The sequence below is a fragment of the Ostrea edulis genome, chromosome 4, assembly GCF_947568905.1.
Source record: "Ostrea edulis chromosome 4, xbOstEdul1.1, whole genome shotgun sequence".
In the NCBI taxonomy this organism is placed as follows: Eukaryota; Metazoa; Mollusca; class Bivalvia; order Ostreida; family Ostreidae; genus Ostrea; species Ostrea edulis.
In genome coordinates, this window is record NC_079167.1 from 55,530,470 (window position 1) to 55,549,369 (window position 18,900).

The 18,900-nt window shown below is 35.8% G+C and overlaps 2 protein-coding genes across 14 annotated transcripts in view; both read right to left on the bottom strand.

Annotated features, from left to right (window-relative positions):
- Positions 1 to 3,822: 3,822 nt before the first annotated feature.
- LOC125672351 (uncharacterized) lies at positions 3,823 to 7,488 on the bottom strand. 2 transcript variants are annotated; one of them, XM_056163045.1, is made up of 4 exons: positions 6,177 to 7,488; positions 5,640 to 5,793; positions 5,002 to 5,195; positions 3,823 to 4,779 (listed from the first exon to the last, which is right to left on the bottom strand). In XM_056163045.1, exons 1-4 carry the CDS (start codon positions 6,625 to 6,627, stop codon positions 4,472 to 4,474), a joined length of 1,107 nt encoding a protein of 368 aa, XP_056019020.1. In that variant the 5' UTR covers positions 6,628 to 7,488; the 3' UTR covers positions 3,823 to 4,471. The 2 variants fall into 2 exon arrangements, with proteins under 2 accessions (XP_056019020.1, XP_056019021.1); XM_056163046.1 differs by having other exon boundaries at positions 5,002 to 5,107; positions 5,641 to 5,793; positions 6,177 to 7,485.
- A 6,645-nt stretch (positions 7,489 to 14,133) lies between these two features.
- LOC125672354 (allatostatin-A receptor-like) overlaps positions 14,134 to 18,900 on the bottom strand; it is a 104,144-nt gene continuing 99,377 nt past the window's right edge. For 5 of the 12 annotated variants that reach the window (XM_048908600.2, XM_048908601.2, XM_048908597.2 and 2 more), the window contains one exon: positions 14,134 to 15,632. In XM_048908600.2, coding sequence (XP_048764557.1) covers positions 14,445 to 15,632 — 1,188 coding nt within the window. In that variant the 3' untranslated portion in view covers positions 14,134 to 14,444. Of the gene's footprint in view, positions 15,633 to 17,243; positions 18,787 to 18,900 lie in introns of those variants that run through there. The other 7 variants (XM_056163048.1, XM_048908603.2, XM_056163049.1 and 4 more) reach the window with 4 other exon arrangements.

Below are 18,900 nucleotides of genomic sequence, written 5' to 3' on the forward strand. Positions count from 1 at the left end.
CTCCAATCAACTTGAACAGTATGTCTACTTAGCAATTTTTCCTAACCAAAATATAGCTAATGAATTACAGAACGGTTTTACATTAGGATTTTATCTACATTATGATGGTCCAAGAGTTTCAACAACCTGTAATGATTTAGTCTCTGTGAACGATCAACCTAAAGAGGTAAAAGAAAAAATTCTTTGGGTCGCATAGCAGGCCCTTTTGAACATAAACCTCTGTCTAATTTAAGGCTATCGCCTATTGGGGCGTAGCAAAAAAAAGGATGAGGGTGGGCGTCTCATCCACCACCTTTCATATCATTCTAATTTTAGTGTAAATGACTTCATAGGTCCTGAAGCATGTTCTATTCATTACACTTCTTTTCAAGAGGTTTAGGGCATTGGGAAGAGGGGCTTATCTTGGGAAAATGGATGTAAAATCAGCATTTAGATTACTTCCGGTTCACCCTATGACCATCAATTACTTGGTTTCAAACATGATAATCAATATTATTATGATATGTGTCTACCGATGGGTTGTTCAATCAGTTGTGGGAAAAGATTGCACATTTTGTTCACTGGGTAGTAGATGTGAAAACTGGAGTTCATATACTGAACCATTACTTACACAAGCTTGTCATATATATGGTTATAACAATGTTATAGCTGATTCTATTTCTCGCAAACAGTGGACCAGGTTTCGTGTTCTCGCCAGCAATTCCGATCAACACCCGGCACATATTCTAGAAGATTTTTTAAAAATGATCTTGGAGATGAAATTAAACGCCTGACACTCAATTCGGTATCATTAAATACCAGGCAAACATTCGACTTTTAGATATATCGATGACGATTTGTCTATTAACAATGATAGCTTTCATTCACATGTCGATTTGATATATCCCTGTGAGCTCGAAATAAAGGACACCACAGAGTCGTCCACTTCTGCTTCATACTTAGATATTTTATTGAAAGTAGACATTAACGGCAAACTGACAACTCAACTGTATGACAAACGGGATTATTTCAGCTTCTCCATCGTCAACTTCCCACATTTATGTAGCAGTATTCCATTATCACCTGCATATGGTGTTTATATATCTCAACTGATTCGATATGCAAGAACTTGTTCTGGGTATAGTCAGTTTTTAAATCGAGGTAAGCTACTGACAAACAAGTTGATGGTACAAGGATTTCAACAGTCTCGATTGAAGTCAGCATTTCGCAAATTCTATGGTCGTTATAACGATCTAGTTCGTCAATACAACCTTGCATTGGGTCAAATGCAGTCTGACGTGTTTCATACCGATTGTTAAGCCGTTCTTGGCACACTGATTTTGACTGCGGATAACTCCGTTTACCTGATCAGGATATGGGGCTCACGGCGGGTGTGACCGGTCAACAGGGGATGCTTACTCCTCCTTGGCACCTGATCCCACCTCTGGTGTGTCCAGGGGTCCGTATTTGCCCAACTATCTATTTTGTATTGCTTGTAGGAGTTATGAGATTGATCACTGTTCGTTATCTTCACCTTGCACTTACCTAGTCTAAAAGGTTTTGAGGAATTCAATTTGGCCTCCACCTGTTTCACACATTTGTATGTTTATCGCCCATTTATCACTGCAAGGTTTGACTAATGCTACGATATCATCATATATATCAGGAATCAGTTTTAAATGTAAAATATTGGGATTCTGTGACAACACCAAAAAAAAATTAATAAGGAAATTATTGGAAGGAATCAAAAGGTCAAACCATTCAGAAGATTGTAGACTTCCTATCACAAAACACATTCTTGAGAAGCTTATAAAAACAACATCTTTAGTCTGTTCGTCAAACTTTGAGTACATTCTTTTTTCAACGGCATTTTCAGTAGCTTTATCATGCTTTCCTTAGAGTTGGTGAATTTAATTCAAATCAAATTATTTTTTTAAACACATAAAAATTGGAAAAAACGAAAATCTGGGGAGAATTTCATAGAGCTTATAGTTCCTTTCTCAAAAACTGACCAACTTGGGAAAGGCCATCGATATTGTTGCAACAAACAACAAATTCTATCTGTCCAGTTGTGTGGTTGGAAAGATACTCAGTACATCGCAATGAGGCCAAAATTTGATGGTCAGTTATTATTATACAATTGGATGGTAGTCCTCTCACAAGGTTCAGTTCTATTCAGTTTTAAATAAGTCGCTTCAACTCGCCCGATTTCCGAACTCACACGATACAAATCTCACTTTTTCCGTATCGGAGCCGCTTCAGATAGTTTTTCTTACGGTCATTCAGAAACAGAAATAAAAAAGCTAAGGCAGATGGAGCTCGAATGCCTTCAAATGGTATATCAGGATTAAGTAATGGCATCAATTATTTCCCATTTTCTATATAGGAAGTGAAAAAGTTATTTGACTTGTTGGTACTTAAGTTGTAAAATGGGCGTTCTATTATGAAAGAAAATCCATAGATGGTGTCGATTTGGGTTTAAAACGAAGAAATTACAGAATTTGTTGGCAAGGAAAGGGAGGTATGAAATGGTTTGACCTCATTCCAAAAATTAGGCTTTTGTTTAAATATGAATCCCCTCCCAAAAGTTTAATTATCCATTGTGGAGGGAACGATATAGGAGAAATTCCATTATTGCAACTACAGTCAAATGTTGTGTTCAACACTCGAGAAACTTGAGGAACAACTTCCGGAAACAACAATCGGTTGGTCAAATATGTGGCCAAGAATTTCTTGCTGCAGTAAGACTCAATAATTTTTATGAATCATCTAGTCACGGTCAATGATGGGTTCTTTATCAAATACCCAGAGATTACTTGGGATTCAAAAGAAATGTTTAGTAGTGATGGTGTCCATGTCATACTTCGGTAATTGTGTTTTTTGCTATTCAACTTACAGAGGACATTACAAGGAATATGTTCTTCTTAAAAAACAAAACATAGATATTTAAATTGAGCTTCATGATGTGGCCACACCTACAACGGACAACCATTTGGCGGTTATTCGAGACGCCTCCTATGATACAAGTGCTTTTTACAACTTCTGCTGAGTATCTGCTCACCCAGTACCAGTATGAATGTTGTCACTATTAAAGTTTTTTAAGGAATTCATAAGAATAAGAGTTATAAGGATACGGTTTTATAAGGATAAGGACTATATGGTTTATAAGGATAAGGATTAACGTTATAACAATTAATTTACAATTAAGTACATATATGTGACCGCGACTGCGAAAAAGGGCCCAGATGAGTAAAAAATCGAAATTTATTTTTTTGCCTCTTTATAACCAGAATACTTTGAAGAACAAATACAGAAAAAACCATTTAAATATCTCTAACAATAAAGAAGATATAGTCCTATATATACAACACATCCAGTAAGATTCATAACGTCATCAAGCGTTCTGACGTATTTATAACTATCAGTCAATACTGAGACAGTCATTTTTTATTTAAGCTTTAAATATTTATTAACCCCTGCTTAAAACTGTCAGATAAGATCAAATAAGCTATTGTATAAACCATGTTTCTGAGTTATTATGACAATGGAATTCATAAGGCCGACTATAATATAAGGAGACTGTTGTCAACAAATGAACAATACAATCATTTTAAACTATCTAAGATTTCTTCAATTACTAGTAGCCCATTGGACATTTTCATACATTGAAATTCACTTGCAATCAGTCAATTATTGATTTCATTCCAAATTAGTTAAAACAGTTAAAAATCACCAAATTCTTTTTTTTTTTCAGGAGGTAGAAAAGGTTTCTAAAATGACCATGACTACATTGCCTCTTTAATACTTCATTTTAGACCTCAATGAAGAAGACAAAAACAGCAGTTTTCATTTGAAATAATAAGATAAGCAGAAACATTTATTTGCACAAAAACAAGCAATGAATGTTTAAAACAAGTAAACAATGAACATTTGAATAAGAATTACATGCAAGTTACATCCAAATTGAAATTATATCATAGTCATTCCTACAAGATGTTTACATGTAGACAAAATATCATATTCCAGTAAAAATGAGCACAGCTAAAAATTTACAAATCTGTACAAGTATCAACTGCAAAACAAACATCACAAAAATAGACAACTATGTAAAATAAATAATTAATATCAATAGATGAATACATGCTTGCATCAAAATGCACTTTCATTAACAGTATATACTGCTTATATCACACATTACATGTATCATAAATTATCTAAGGAGTAAAGATTTCCTTTTCCCCATGTGCGATGTGGCAGCGGAAGAATCGACTGTCACCTCCTTTTTAGGTACCACTAGTTTCGGACATGATGTGTCTTTCGCAGTAGGGGACCGACAATGTTCACGGATTTCCTCAAATAGATACCATTGTCTCCTAGGCTCAAGACTAGGTGCTAGAATATCTTGGGGCAGAGGATCATCTATGGAGGGAAGGATGTTCCGATCTTTCAAGAGATTCACACATACAGGGACAAAATTGCAGACCTCCTTACATTAAACAACACCAGGAGTATCAGCATTCACTCGGAAATGATGATAACCTCTAATATTTTTCATAGGTTTAAAAGAACGCTGTAGGAATGACTTCCAATTACTAAATTTCACAGGTTTTTGTGGATCGGACACAAGCTGAGGAATGTTATGCCCTCGCCGGGATGAATGACGGACTGTTTCTGCAACCTCATTCATTGTTTCAGCAGTGGATGAACGCCACTTCACTTTCCATACTCCAAAATGCCAGTCTGGATCAAACTTGGTGTGTCCTGCGACCATCATGGAATATTCCACAATCATATGGAGTCCTAATTTAAAGAAGTTACAGTCCTAAATTTTCTATCATACTTTCATTACATTTTACTGTACTTCATGTCACTTTAACAAGTCCTACATATGAGGTGCTTGCCCTTACTCAAGATAACAATAATCAGAGATGAGTAGTTAAATGAACATGAATAATTCAATAGTAATTAAATTGAAAGAACAAAATATACTTTTAATAGTTAATACATATATATGAAACTTACCAACAAGAACTCTCCATAGTCCATACCATAAGACAAAATTGTTTTTGTTTTGTCCACTGTAATTGTCAAAATGTATGGAGGCTATTTTCTCTCCATGGCCATGGTGCTGAAAGAAGTGGTGAGCCATACTAATGACAGAATTTGCACCCTTCCCAGTGTTCTCAGCTTCATCAATCAAATAGAACACTTGCCTTCTTACAAAAATTAAAACAACTTAAGTGAACTAATCATAAAACTGCAACTTGAATAATGTTTAAACATGCAACATCATTCATGAGGGGTAAAATTTAGAATGTGACAATATATTGCTTAGAAATCCAAAAATGAAATAAGATTTTATACAAAGATATCAAACATATTTAATAAAATTTTAATTTACTGTAAATAGATTTCATATCAAACAGCTGACTGAATTGATTTGTAACTGATTCCTAGTTTATTTAAAGATTTTACTGTTTCTTCAAATAAGATTTCATACAACACATGAAATAGGTACATGAAGTATGTAACAATATGTCAAGTACATATTCACACATTGTTTCTATGTTGTCTGATAATTTGCACGGTTTGTGTTTATTGTATTATTCAAAGAACTTAATAATATAATTAAAAATATGTTTTATTTAGAAATTTATATACCTGAACCCTCGCAACACACACCAAACACATTACACTTCCTTGGTGTCTTGAAAAATATGGGTCCCACTTGCTGGGCATGATGAGGGAAATGGACCTGTTGTGCATAATCCCAAGAATAATGCATGTGCATGTCCACAGAGCATGGTGGATTTCCTAATTAAAAATATAATTGAATATCATGTGTATGATAGTTATAGGTATTTGAAATAATTTTCTTGTAATGTAAATTCAATTAAAAATAGAAAGATGTTATATTTATCCAAAAAATTAATTTTCCCTCATGATTTTTCAATGATCAAAGCCAAATATTGAAAAGGGCGTTATCTACATTGTATATTTTTTTTAACATCATGATCATGGAGTTCAAATTGATATTTTAGAAACTAAAATTTACAACCAGAATGTATCAACTCGTGTATTTTCAAACTAAAAAGATGCCCATGACATACATCTGTATGTATATTTAGAATATACATGTATATGCCATAAATTAAGTATGTATGCAAATGAAAATTTTCAGTAGAATTTGAATTTACCTGTCTGTTTTGATTCATCTGGTAAGGAAAGGAATGTTTCTTTACTTAGGGTACATTGTTGTCTGTAATAGTCCCTTTGCTGTTTTGCCTCTGATACATGTTGAGTGTACTGGGACAGGATTTCTCTTTTTTCCTCATCATTCATGTTTGAAACCATAGCAAGTTTATGGGAAAAGTCTTGACAAAGTTGACAGAGATCAGTGCATGGTTTCATAATAGTAATGTATGGATATAATTCGTGCCACGTTCTCTGGAAAGTCCTTAGATGTACACTTCTAAAGCTCATGTCTTCTGCTAGTCTCTCATATAGAACATGAATATATGCAGTTGTTGTGTCTGAAGGAAGAAGAACTTTCTCTGATTTGTAGTTTGGCAATCGACCTGGTAATGGCAGTGCATGGTCACTAGCATACTTGGTAAGGAATGTTTTAATCCGCTCCCGATCACTCATTGGTAAGCTATTATGTGGTGCTTTGCCACTGTTACCACGTTTTCTAGGTAAAAATCCATCTGTATCCAGAGATCTGGCAATTTTATGTAGCTTCTTCCTCTCAACAGCATGGACAAAACAAAACGTTGTACGACACACTCTGTGGCCATTAAAGAAATATTCTTGAAATGGTCTTTCTCGGTTTTTCTCTGTGTTTCTTGGCCTGTGTTACAGAACCAGACCGTCTGTGTGCAAATAACTCTGCCTTAATAATAGTGTCAAGTTCCTCTCTAGTACATTGAAGACAGTGATCACGGAATTCACATGCTGATTCAAAGTAAATTTTTGTGCTACATGGCATTCCATAAAACTCCTTACAACTGCAATTGTCATTTTGAAATTTCGATCGGATTATGTATTCCTTAATGTCCGTATCATTAACTTCATGTGGTACATAAACATCTCCATCATTGTTGTTATTTTCACAATCGGAATCATAATTGAAAATGTCATCATCACTTGCCTGTGTCTCGCTGTCACTGGATAAGTCACAAAACTAAATTTGAAGCGATAAGTTTGGAGAAATATAATTCATCAACACGTTCAATATCTTCTAAGAATTCATGGTCTTGATAAAGAGCAATTTCTGGTGGTATACTTATCGATGTTGCTGTGGAAGTTTGGCTCATTTCGTGACATTTCCGAAGCACTTTCACTTTGACCGGAAATGTAAACACGTCTGCTTTCACTTGACAGAGTTATTACTCTTTGAAATCGCGGTAAATTCAAATTAGATCGACAAATGAAGTCGTTACAATTTGAATATCGCAAACAATTACAGATAGGAAATAATATTTGTGCCTTTTTGTAATACATACATCAAATGCAAGGCAAAGAGGAAAAAAATATAACCACGTGTACCGCAACAGTTTTCCTCGCGTTTTTTTTTTATTGTGACGCAAACATCTAGAGATTTCTATCGCCGATTTCTCATTATGACGTGCTGCCGCATCTGGGCCCTTTTTCGCAGTCGCAGTCACATATTGTTTACATTATGTAGGTCGTGGCCACAATTGCCAACTCAAAAATAAACTATTATAATAATGTACACTTGTCTTCATCGTCTTTAATAATAGTATTCATAACAATTTCATGAAACTGTTTCTTTAAAAAATATACTAAATGTTTGTGAAAAATAAAGGAAATCTATCGCATACTGGATTTGATAAATAATTTAATGAAAACAGAGTAATTGCCCTTGGATTCCATATTTTGAAACATAATTTATCATTGATATATATAACGTAGACTTTTGAAATATTTTATAGTTAACAAGATTTTTTACTATAACTTATGAAAAAGACTCCAACAAAATTTATGTTCTTTCTCTACCCACGAAGTTTATAAATCTTATTAAATCATTGACTTTACGAAATCTTATGACGTCACAAGAGGGTGGAATTACGTTAAAAATTCATGAAAGGATTTGATTTAAATGTTGTAAATACATTGTTCTTGTTAGACTGGTTAGGCGTTTCTTATTTTGTATTAGAATATTTAAAGTATTAAGGTAGTGATTGCATGGGTCATTGAAAATTAATGAATCTGAATTTTTTTTTTTTTTATATATATTTTGTAGTTGACAGTGTCTGTAACTCATTATGAAAGTATCATATATGGTTTTCACGGAAATTGTGACGCTACGGTTGTCATAGTAACCCCTCTTGTTGACTTTCCGTAATAAATGGTACAGGTATTTCAGGTTATGTTTAAAAATGATACAAAAGGGGTAAGGGATACAAATTTTATATCAAATTGAAGTTAAAGCCTTAAATGATATATAATTTGTATTAATATGTCCATTTATTTTCATATGAAGTAGAAGCAGGGCTGCTTATGATCAATTTCGCAATTTTTAGAAGGCAATTATTCACCAAAGCAGACATATTTTCACCCCCTGAGGAATAAATGACCAATTAATTTTTAAATATGTTTTAACATATGTTAGGAGGATTTTTTCCTTAGAGTATCAGTATCGGTTTTCAGGTTTACTATGGCGCTATGATCGCTATAGTTACCCCCTCCTTACATAAATGCTACCAATCGGATCACGCGCTCGTCCTTTTCCGTAACCGGTTACGGAAATAGCCGAGTAGTTACGATTGAAATGCTACAGGTGATAATTACAAAAGATATGCATCTTACATGCATTTATTTCAACTCATATTAAAACTATGAAAATGTTTTGATGTTTATTATTGAATTTATTCTACATAGAATGATAGTATTGCTGCTTTGGAGATGTTTTTATTACTTTCTATTTGAAATTACTTGTATATTCATGCTCTGTAAGCGTATGTTAAAAACGCGGGAAATGTAACTGTGCATTGTGACGTCGATACCTGCAACGTTTTTATTTTATTTTTTCTCCTTTCAAACCAAGCGATTATCAAAGAACAAATTTTAAACTTTCTTACTTTTTATATTATAAGAAATAACTGAACTAACTGAGAAAAAGACATTAACAGCAAGTGCTGCTTTTCAGAATACACACTTTTTGATTTCTTTTAACATCCACGTTACATATAATAGTAGCATTTTAGGTTTATGTGCACTAACACAATATACATGTTATGGAATTCATAGCATTATATATTATGATTTTAATAGGCTTAGTGGTTTGTGAATTAAATTTACGTGCTACAAGACTGAAAATTAACAGGGGAGGGAGTGGGTACATGTATCATGGAGACTTAGGGCCTAATGACTATTTTATTTAAAAAAGATAATTAAAACATAAGGGATTTTTCATTTGTATATTGTATTTCATTTGTTTATTTCTAAACATATTTTCAATTTACCCTGTGTCTGGTTATAGCTGACAAGTCTGTTTCCATTGTCTGTGCTTAAGCGTTTGACGTATTCCGGAATCGGAAACGAAAATAGTCTCTTTTTAGATATCACATGAATAAACCACGTGATGCCTTGCAATCACTACCTCCAAACTTCCACCAGAGTTGGTTTGCTCACTGTGACGTAATGAGGCCTCGACGAGGAGTTTGTCACTACCTCAAAAAGTTATTTTAATTTCTATTTTGTTTGAAAGTGTCTCTATGTCTGGAGAATATTTCAAAAACAAAATAAAAGGTTTGAATCGGACCTCTTACATACATTTTTAATACATTTATGTCGCCCCCCCCCCCCCTCCCCCCTAAAATTTTCAAATTTAAGATAAATCATGGCAGATTTATCTTGTTTACAAAAATGTCCTATACGATAAGAGAAGCAATAATTAATTTCTTCCACTCCCGGAGAAATATATGACAAAATCTTTTGATTTCTTGAATTACTTTATTGGGAGAACTTAATTTATTTTCCAAAAACCCTTATAATTTGCGTCATTTTATTAATTTCACCTTATTAAATATGATAGAAAATAGTACAAAAGACTAATTAGGAGACATATTTCAAGCCCTATAAAATCTGTAAAATCCAGGATCTTCCGGGGACTTTGCCCCCTGGTCAACCACCAGGGCTTCGCCCTGGACCAAGTGGAGGCCTCAAAGGCCCCAGTAACAGAAATTCCTGGATCCGCCCCTCACTTTAATTTGCTATTTGTTTGTTTTGGACCACTGCACCACCCAGGGTCACAGTTGAATATCACGTAATATTGTGACACTTGATTATACCCCCGCAACAAGTTGTGGGGGGGGGGGGGTGTTATACTGGAATCGGGTTGTCCGTCCGTCTGTAGACACAATGGTTTCCAGGCTCTAAAGCATTATCCTTTCCACCTACCGTCACCATATCATATATATGGACTACCCATGGGATGAAGATGTTCCCTATTGATTTTGGGGTCCAAAGGTCAAGCGCACTGGACATCGAAGTAGCAATATGGTTTCCGGGCTCTAAAGCGTTATCCTTTCCACCTACAGTCACCATATCATACATATGGACTACCCATGGGATGAAGATGTTCCCTATCGATTTTGGGGTCAAAAGGTCAAACGCACTGGACATCGAAGTAGCAATTAACAACACCCTTTTGGGAGATTGGGGTAAGCGGGGGTATTCTTAGTGTGCATTGCTCACAGTACCTCTTGTTTATTTTCCCTTGACCTCTTCTCAGGGTCATAGACATTTCAGGGTTATGGACATTTAAGACTAATTCTATTACTACTTTGATCATGACTTCCGTATCTCCCAGGGTCAAGGTCACATAAACTTATAATTTTGCATTGAAATGTTCAATGTTAATGAGATTGTGTAGCTGGGCCTACCCGTTGCTTTGGAGGTCCAAGCTTGATAGTATTATCAGCGTGTCCAAACGCCAAATAAATGTAGCCCATAATTGGTTGGTTTTTATTGCGCTTGCACGAGATAAAAGCGGGATAATTTCGGATTACGTGTTGGTACACTCGCCATTGAACTCTAAGAAAGAATTACATTTCAAATTTTAGGCATGATCTGTGGCGTTTGGATGCAAGAAATCGCGCTGGACTTTTGAAGAAGACAACGCGCCATGTCATGCTACATTAAGAAGAAGTCAGTGTAACATAGCACTAAATATTATTGATCAACAAATCAGTATAATAAAAATTTTGAGTGCTTTCCCTCCTTTTCTTTCCCCACGAACTTTATAAAACGTATAATCTAAAGGAAAAGTAACCAAATACCTTTACACTGAATTACAATGTAACAAATGTCGAGAATACTGTAAACGTACGATATTTGGCGGAAATCGTTTTTTCAACAGGTTAGCGTAGATTTGATTTAGCGCATTCCTGAATTACTTTACACATCTAGATTTACGGATGGCATTTAGCTATGTACTTGATTTAGCGGAAGCTGCGTTCCGCCAAAGGCGCTAAATAGAATACACAACCAAATGTAATACATTTACAGTATTCTTGGAAACATTGAGTGTGTGTGTGTGTGCCATTTTCTGAACAACCGCCGCGGTGACCAAAAGGTTAGATCGTTCGCCCCGCATGCGGAAGGCCCGGGGTTCGAATCCCGGCCGCGACACACCTAAGTCGTTAAAACAGGTAGTGACAGTTCCATCGCCAAAATATGAATGCCACGGGTCCTCGGAGATGACCTTAAAAACGGATGACCCGTGTCACAGTAGGTGTGGCACGCTAAAGAACCCACACTGCTCAATGGCCGTAAGCGCCGAGCATAGGCCTAAATTTGAAGCCCTTCACCGGTCTTGGTGACGTCTCCATATGAGTGAAAAATTCTCGAGTGAGACGTTAAGCATCAAACATTCGACGCCACTACTATAAATCTTAAGTTTGCGTTAACCTCGACGCGATATCATCCCGTGGGGATCCGGATTAGAATAGGCCCTCGGTACCCCTTGCTTGTTGTAAGAGGCGACTACATCGGGCGGTCCTTCGGATGAGACCACAAAAATCGAGGCTCCGTGTCACAGCAGGTGTGGCACGATAAAGATCCCTCCCTGCTCAAAGGCCGTAAGCGCCGAGCATAGGCCTAAATTTTGCAGCCCTTCACCGGTAGACTCCGTGGTGACGTCTCCATATCAGTGAAATATTCTCGAGAGGGACGTTAAACAATATTTAATCAATCAATCAATCTGGGTTAGAATAAGAATAGGTCCTCAGTATCCCCTTGCTTGTCATAAGAGACGACTAAATGGGGCGGTCCTTCGGATAAGACCGCAAAAACCGAGGTCCCGTGTCACAGCAGGTGTGGCACAATAAAGATCCCTCCCTGCTCTATGGCCATAAGCGCCGAGCATAGGCCTAAATTTTGCAGCCTTTCACCGGCAGTGGTGACGTCTCCATATGAGTGAAATATTCTCGAGAGGGACGTTAAACATTATTCAATCAATCAATCGACGCAATATTTAACCTGCTATCGTAAAATGTACCTACCCTTTAAAACATGGCTATTGTGTATGAATTAAAGCGTTGAGACTGGCCACACCGTATATTTTTTGCTGCCAATTTTCACATGATGAAACTGTAATTCAGTCGACTGAGAGGTCTAGAAATGTTACTGTCACGTACCTTTCAGAAACTGTTCAGTCACTTTTCAGTATACTGAGTGACATAGCTTCATCCTGTGTTTATTAATTTGATAAAAATATATAGTGAAATCTTTCATTCATTCTGCGACCAAATCAAAGCGAAACTGTGACACAGAAAATGTAATAGATCATAACCTGGAAACACTGTTTGTACCTAAAAAGTGTCAACAGGATTGTTCATTGTTCATCATTAAACTCCGTTGTCTCTCTTAGGTTGTTATGGTCATCTTCAGGAAATTCCAAATGATTTTCATAATCTTTAGGTTTGTGTATCTTCTGATAACATCCGATCTCAGTTCATTCTACGAAGTGTATCACCATGTCCACCCGTCCGTATTCATCTCTGTTACTCAGTACCGTCAGTTCCGAGCATATTAAAAGTAACGTGCACACTAGACGTCGTCCTTTGGAACCTGATAACTGTTTGTTTCGGATGTTGAACCTATCCTACATTTTACGCTTTGGTGACTGTTAGAAATAACTTAAATGTTTCTCGTTGTTGTGAACTATAAATCAGTAATTATTAAAACATATATATTCATTACATTTATTTAGCTTTGAGGTCAATGCTAAGTATGATAAATAACACTAAATGTACATGTAATAGTAGTATATGCTTCTGCTATGTGTCGTGGTTGTATTTCGCGGTACTAAATTTTCGTTGTCGAACTTTGTGTCTTCTATAATACAGTGGTAGATTTTGTAGGCGCTGACTTAGAATTGGGTCCATCCTTTTGACGATGAATTGTTCTGAAAAACCAGCTTTCGAGAACCACTTCCGTAATTAGTGTCGAGAGGAACAACATTTCAATCCACTGCTAAGAGTGATTATCAATATACAACAATCCTGTTATTGTATAAAAAGGGGGTGTGTAGATCCTAGTTCCAAAATGGGAGAGAGACAAAGGCAGACTGAAATATTGGACGTGTGCCTACTAGATTACTGTATTGTTACTTTACTGGCCAATACGTCATTTCCCCTGACTTCAAATTTTATTTTCACGTAAAAGTGATTTACTTAATGTAAAGGTGATTTGTTTTATGTAAAAGTGATCACCTGTTTTGCGCGATTTGATTACATCATTATTTATGAAAATGAAATATTAAAATCGGTTAATCAGATGACAGGTAGTTACATTTGTACTTTGATTAGGTCAATTGTATATAACCATCCTTACCCTGGTTTTGATTGTTTGATTAATTAATATAAGATCATTAATTGATATAAGATCATATCTAAAAACAAGTCTTGTGAACCATCCCTCTTTTAAGATATCACATGAAATATGGGGTTTGTACGTGCACAATATTGCATATACAATATAAATTAATATTCTGTGGGAAATGGTTATATTTGATAAGTCGAAAGATTTAATAACGAGCACAGATACCTGGTTCTTGCATTTATGTGCAAATTTTGTGAAAGTCAGTTCATGATATGTTTGTTTCCATGTAAATAAATCTTGAAAATCGTCTACAATAGTTTTATTAAGTCAACACAAATAAAGCACAATCTTTTAAAGTAGTAATTTACAAGATAAAAACATTGATGTCGTACAACACATCTTCACTAAAACCGTTCTCAATAGAATATCAATACGCCTTCTCATTGAACAATGTCCATATATACATGTATCATAGCAAACAAAACCACGAAACTACAGGCAAGTAACATAGTCATAATACAAGTTTGTAATGCATGTACATTGTAAGTACAAATGTGTAATTTCTGCATGGCGATATATTTTCGGAAATATTTATACAGCAAAACACGAACATGCTATAATTCAGTCAGTGCTTTCAGTTCAATGCCTTCTCCAACATTACAGTTTCTGTCTTTGCCATTTTCACTTTTACTTTTGGAGCTACCATTATTAAGTAATGTATCTTTTGTCTCCATTCCTCTAATATTGGTTTTTTCATAATCGAACTTGCTGTAGGGTTCCGGTATACAGCAAATCAAACGACGGAAACTTCGTCGAAAGTTTTCAGACAGAAAAGCATACAAGATTGGATTGACACAACTGTTCATGTACGCTAAACAATTGGCAGCCATATGTATAGCTGAAGACTCTATGGTCACTTCAAAGTCCGTATTTAAGTATTGCACCAAGAAAATTACTTGAATTGGAAGCCAGCACAGAGCGAATATTAAAACGACGATGACCACCATTTTAGTGACTCTTTTTTTGGCTTTGAGGCTGTCGGCTCTCTGACTTCCGCCCGGAACTACCCCGTATAAAAGACGCTTCAGAAGGAACCCATACAGAAGGCAGATCAGCGTCAGTGGTATCATGTAGCCAAATGCAAAGAAGCATCCGTAAAATATTTTCAGAACGAGTTTGTTTTTCACTCCCGAAAGATTAAGACAAGCTGACCTTTGGAATCCCATCCAATTGTAATCAACGACGCCATATTGGAGGAATATCGGGACATTCCCACAGAAGATAAAGGTCCATGTCATGTATACCAGAAGGTATGTGTTACGTCGGTTGCGGAGGCGCATTGATGGTATTGGGTGAACAACTGCCAGGTATCTGTCGAGAGACAATAGTACCAAAGTCCACACGCTTGCATACGCAGAGACGTGCATTAAAAAGTTGGCGATTTTACACCAAACTGCACCAAATGGCCAATACCACATTGCGTAGCTCGCTGCTGTGAACGGGACACAAAATATTATGAAAAAGAGGTCCGCCACGGCCAAACTAACGATGAGGATGTTGGTAGTATTTTGCATTTGTTTGTAAGACCATACAACAAATATGACTAAAACATTGCCCACAAACCCGAGAATGACGATTAATCCAAATATTGCTGGTATTATGTAACGCACGAGATTCTCAAATCTCAAGAAAGCCTCGATGTCAACGAACTCTTCCGTATTATTGCAGATTGTCCCATTTTCGCAAGACACGTTGTAAAGCATGGTTGTAAAATTACTCGGGTTGCCACTAATGTTGGTCATCTAAAAAAGAGAATAGAATTAATAATAAAATGGGAAAATAAGAAATTATAAATTAAAGTAAAAAAGTTTAACTTCCGTATGATTATTTACAGGGAACTACAATAAAAGAAGCACCTTTTACCGCGAAATCGATCTGGATTGCCTGAACTTGGATTTTATCAGCTAAATAATTTAAGAAAATTTAACATGTCATGAAGCTTGAACTTCCATCGAGTTGTAGTGCCCTCTCCACCCTTTTAATACCTCTAAGGACCATGTAAGACATTCAACAAACGGAAATACCAGAGCATAACGTTTTTCGCTTGTTTGAGATTATACAGTTTAAAATATCGAGCATTTTTAAATTTCTAAAAGTATAAACGAAACAGGAAATTTAATTTTTAATGCCTGAATATTGATCTCCAGCTTGTAGGAGCTAAAGGAGACCGCTAACAGTTTGGCTAATGTGTGATGATAGATGGGATGTATCACGAACACACAAAATATGGAGCGTGTGTATTTTCAAATACAATGCCAGGACATTAAATGTACATTTTAATACGCGTTTCGAAATAAGAGCTCTTTTGTGTAGGAGATACATTTACTGCCACTCTGAAGGCCTAAGTGGGACAGAGTGCACCTACAGTCTGTGAGAAAAACAATAAGATATGTTTAAAGATGTACATGTGTATGTAGGAAATGTATAATACTATCAAAAGAATGGAAACTGTAAAACAATGTCACATGTACAAGTAATATCCTAAATCTAGTACTTGTATGTACATGATATAATAAGCATTTAATTATCAATCGAATTCGGGTTATGAAACTGTGTATGGGAAACTTATTGCGTACATTCACTTGTGCGTTGATGGGCATTTGTCCCACAGCCCGCGTGTAAACAAATTGCTTCACCCCTTCCTGTGTATTAGAATTCTCTAAAGGGAAATAATTTGGATGTATCTCTGAAACTTGTGCATTTAGTCAGTTCAACATAAAACAAAAATAACTCTTAAATAAACAGATTTATTATAATCACTCTGAGATAGATCCTGAAAGACTCCAATTTCTGAATGTCCTCAAAACCTTACATAATTTTACTTGTCATATAGTTTTGTAAATGAAATCTAACTCTTTATGCACATTAAAGTAATAAAATGCCACTTTATTTATTTCCTAATATTACCGCAACATTTAAAATTCACTTTTCTTAATTCTAATTTTCCCCCAAATTTCGGAAATTTCAGAAACAATTGATACTCACCAATCCAAGTACGAAGTAACGAGTAGATCAATGAAACTTATAGCCGATTAGAAAATCCAGCGATACATAATATGATATTCCTGAATTGAATGTGATAATTTTGCTAAAGAGTGTGTGACCAATATTGCACTAATGCATGTATATTCCTGATTCAGAGAACATGTTCTGTATCAGAATCCGGTGTACACACACATATATATGTATGTATATACATTTATTGCATTGACGCACAAAATCTGGTTCTCTGGGAAACCTAAATATTTACCATTATGTATAAATGTAAACCATTTGTGTTTTCGCATCTGATATTGCGTGGGTCCTGCTATACAAGCATTGCATTACCTTATAGGATAAATACACCGTGTCTATTACGAATTTTATTGACTTCATGTGAAAATGATAACGTCCATATAATTGGTCAGTGGAAAGAATTTGCTTCGCAATACACCATTTTTATGACTGAAAAAGGACTGGGGCTGAATTGACAACCCCTTTCAATCCATGGTAATTAGTTTCTTTGATGTATGTTATTGTATATACACGTTAAAACGAATAGTTAATTAGCCCCTGCTGACTAAGCATGATTACTAATGTCCCTTGAATTCACTGCATGTCTCTGCTCAGCAGTACAGACATTTACATTATTATATCAATCCTTAAATACAAGATATCTTACCTACCCTGTGGACTACAAATTGTTTATAGTTTTCATTTCGAGGTTGTTTGCTGAATTACAATTAGAATCCTTTCCATTTTCTGATATTTTTGCGGTGTTGTTTAATAAACATTCTTTCGAATTCACCCCAGCGTCTTTGGTTTCATTGTTTAACAATGTTTCCTTTGTATATGTGTCCTTTTCGTGACCTCTTGCGTGAGTCCGCTCATATTCAAATTTGTTCAATCTCTCGCGTTTACAACACAGTAGATTTTTAAAACTTCGACGAAAGTTCTCCGAAAGAAATGCATACAAAATAGGGTTCATGCAGCTATTCATGTATGCAATGCAGTTGGCTGTCATCAGAAATGATGTGTTTACAATGTTTGTTTCATAGTGCGGGTCAAAATGTTGAATCATGAAGCAGATGTGAATAGGAAGCCAACATATTGCAAATACAACAACCACTATTATGATCATGCGCGTGACACGCTTTTTACTTCGGATACTCTCGGCCCTTTGGCTTCCTCCCGGCACTACTCCATATAATAGGCGTTTCAACAAGAAGCCATATAAAACGCAAATAATTTGCAGAGGTACAACGTAGCCGAAAGCGAAAAAGCAAGCGTGAAAGGATGGCAAAGTTTCTTTCTCCATATTGATACAACTGGATCGCTCCGCTCCACCATATTCATACTCCAAGACACTGTACTGGAGGAGTAAACGAATATGTCCCACGCTGAAGATGAACCATGTCAACACTATAAGTATATAAGCATTGCGAGTATTTCGAAGTCTCATAGAAGATATAGGATGAACTACTGCTAGGTAGCGGTCAAACGACATTAATACTAAGGTCCATACACTTGCATATGCACACACGTACATAAGATAGTTGACGATTTTACACCAGATATCACCAAACGGCCATGTTGGCATTGCATACAGAGTAGCCGTGAAAGGCACACAGAAAATGATAAAGAAAAGGTCCGCAAACGCCAAACTGACGATAAGAATATTTGTGGTGTTCTGCATTTGTTTGTAGGAATAGACGACAATGATGACGAGAAGGTTTCCCACCAGGCCTAGGAAAACGATTAGTCCAAAGATTGTTGGAATGATGATTCTGACCAAACTCTCAAAAAACAAGGCACTCTCGTCCGCACCGGTGCCATTGGTAACATTCTGGAAACCACTCGTGTTAATGTGTGCGTCCATATTTTTTTTAAAATATGACTCACTTACAATAACAGATTCTGTGAAGAAAATATATTAAAGGTTTATGTTTACATTATTGCTGGGACAGTCAGACATTTAACCTCTTTTGGACACATGACGGGTAGGAATTGGTTTATCATGTGCGTAAATTA

Bases quoted from the DNA above. Each gene is read 5' to 3' on its own strand.
- LOC125672351 (XM_056163045.1), bottom strand. From the start codon at position 6,627: ATGAGTGATCGGGAGCGGATTAAAACATTCCTTACCAAGTATGCTAGT. The intron at 5,794-6,176 runs GTAAATTCAAAT...ATTTTTAATTAG, and splicing joins AGATGAATCAAAACAGACAG to GAAATCCACCATGCTCTGTG. The intron at 4,780-5,001 runs GTAAGTTTCATA...TCTTTAAATTAG, and splicing joins ACTATGGAGAGTTCTTGTTG to GACTCCATATGATTGTGGAA.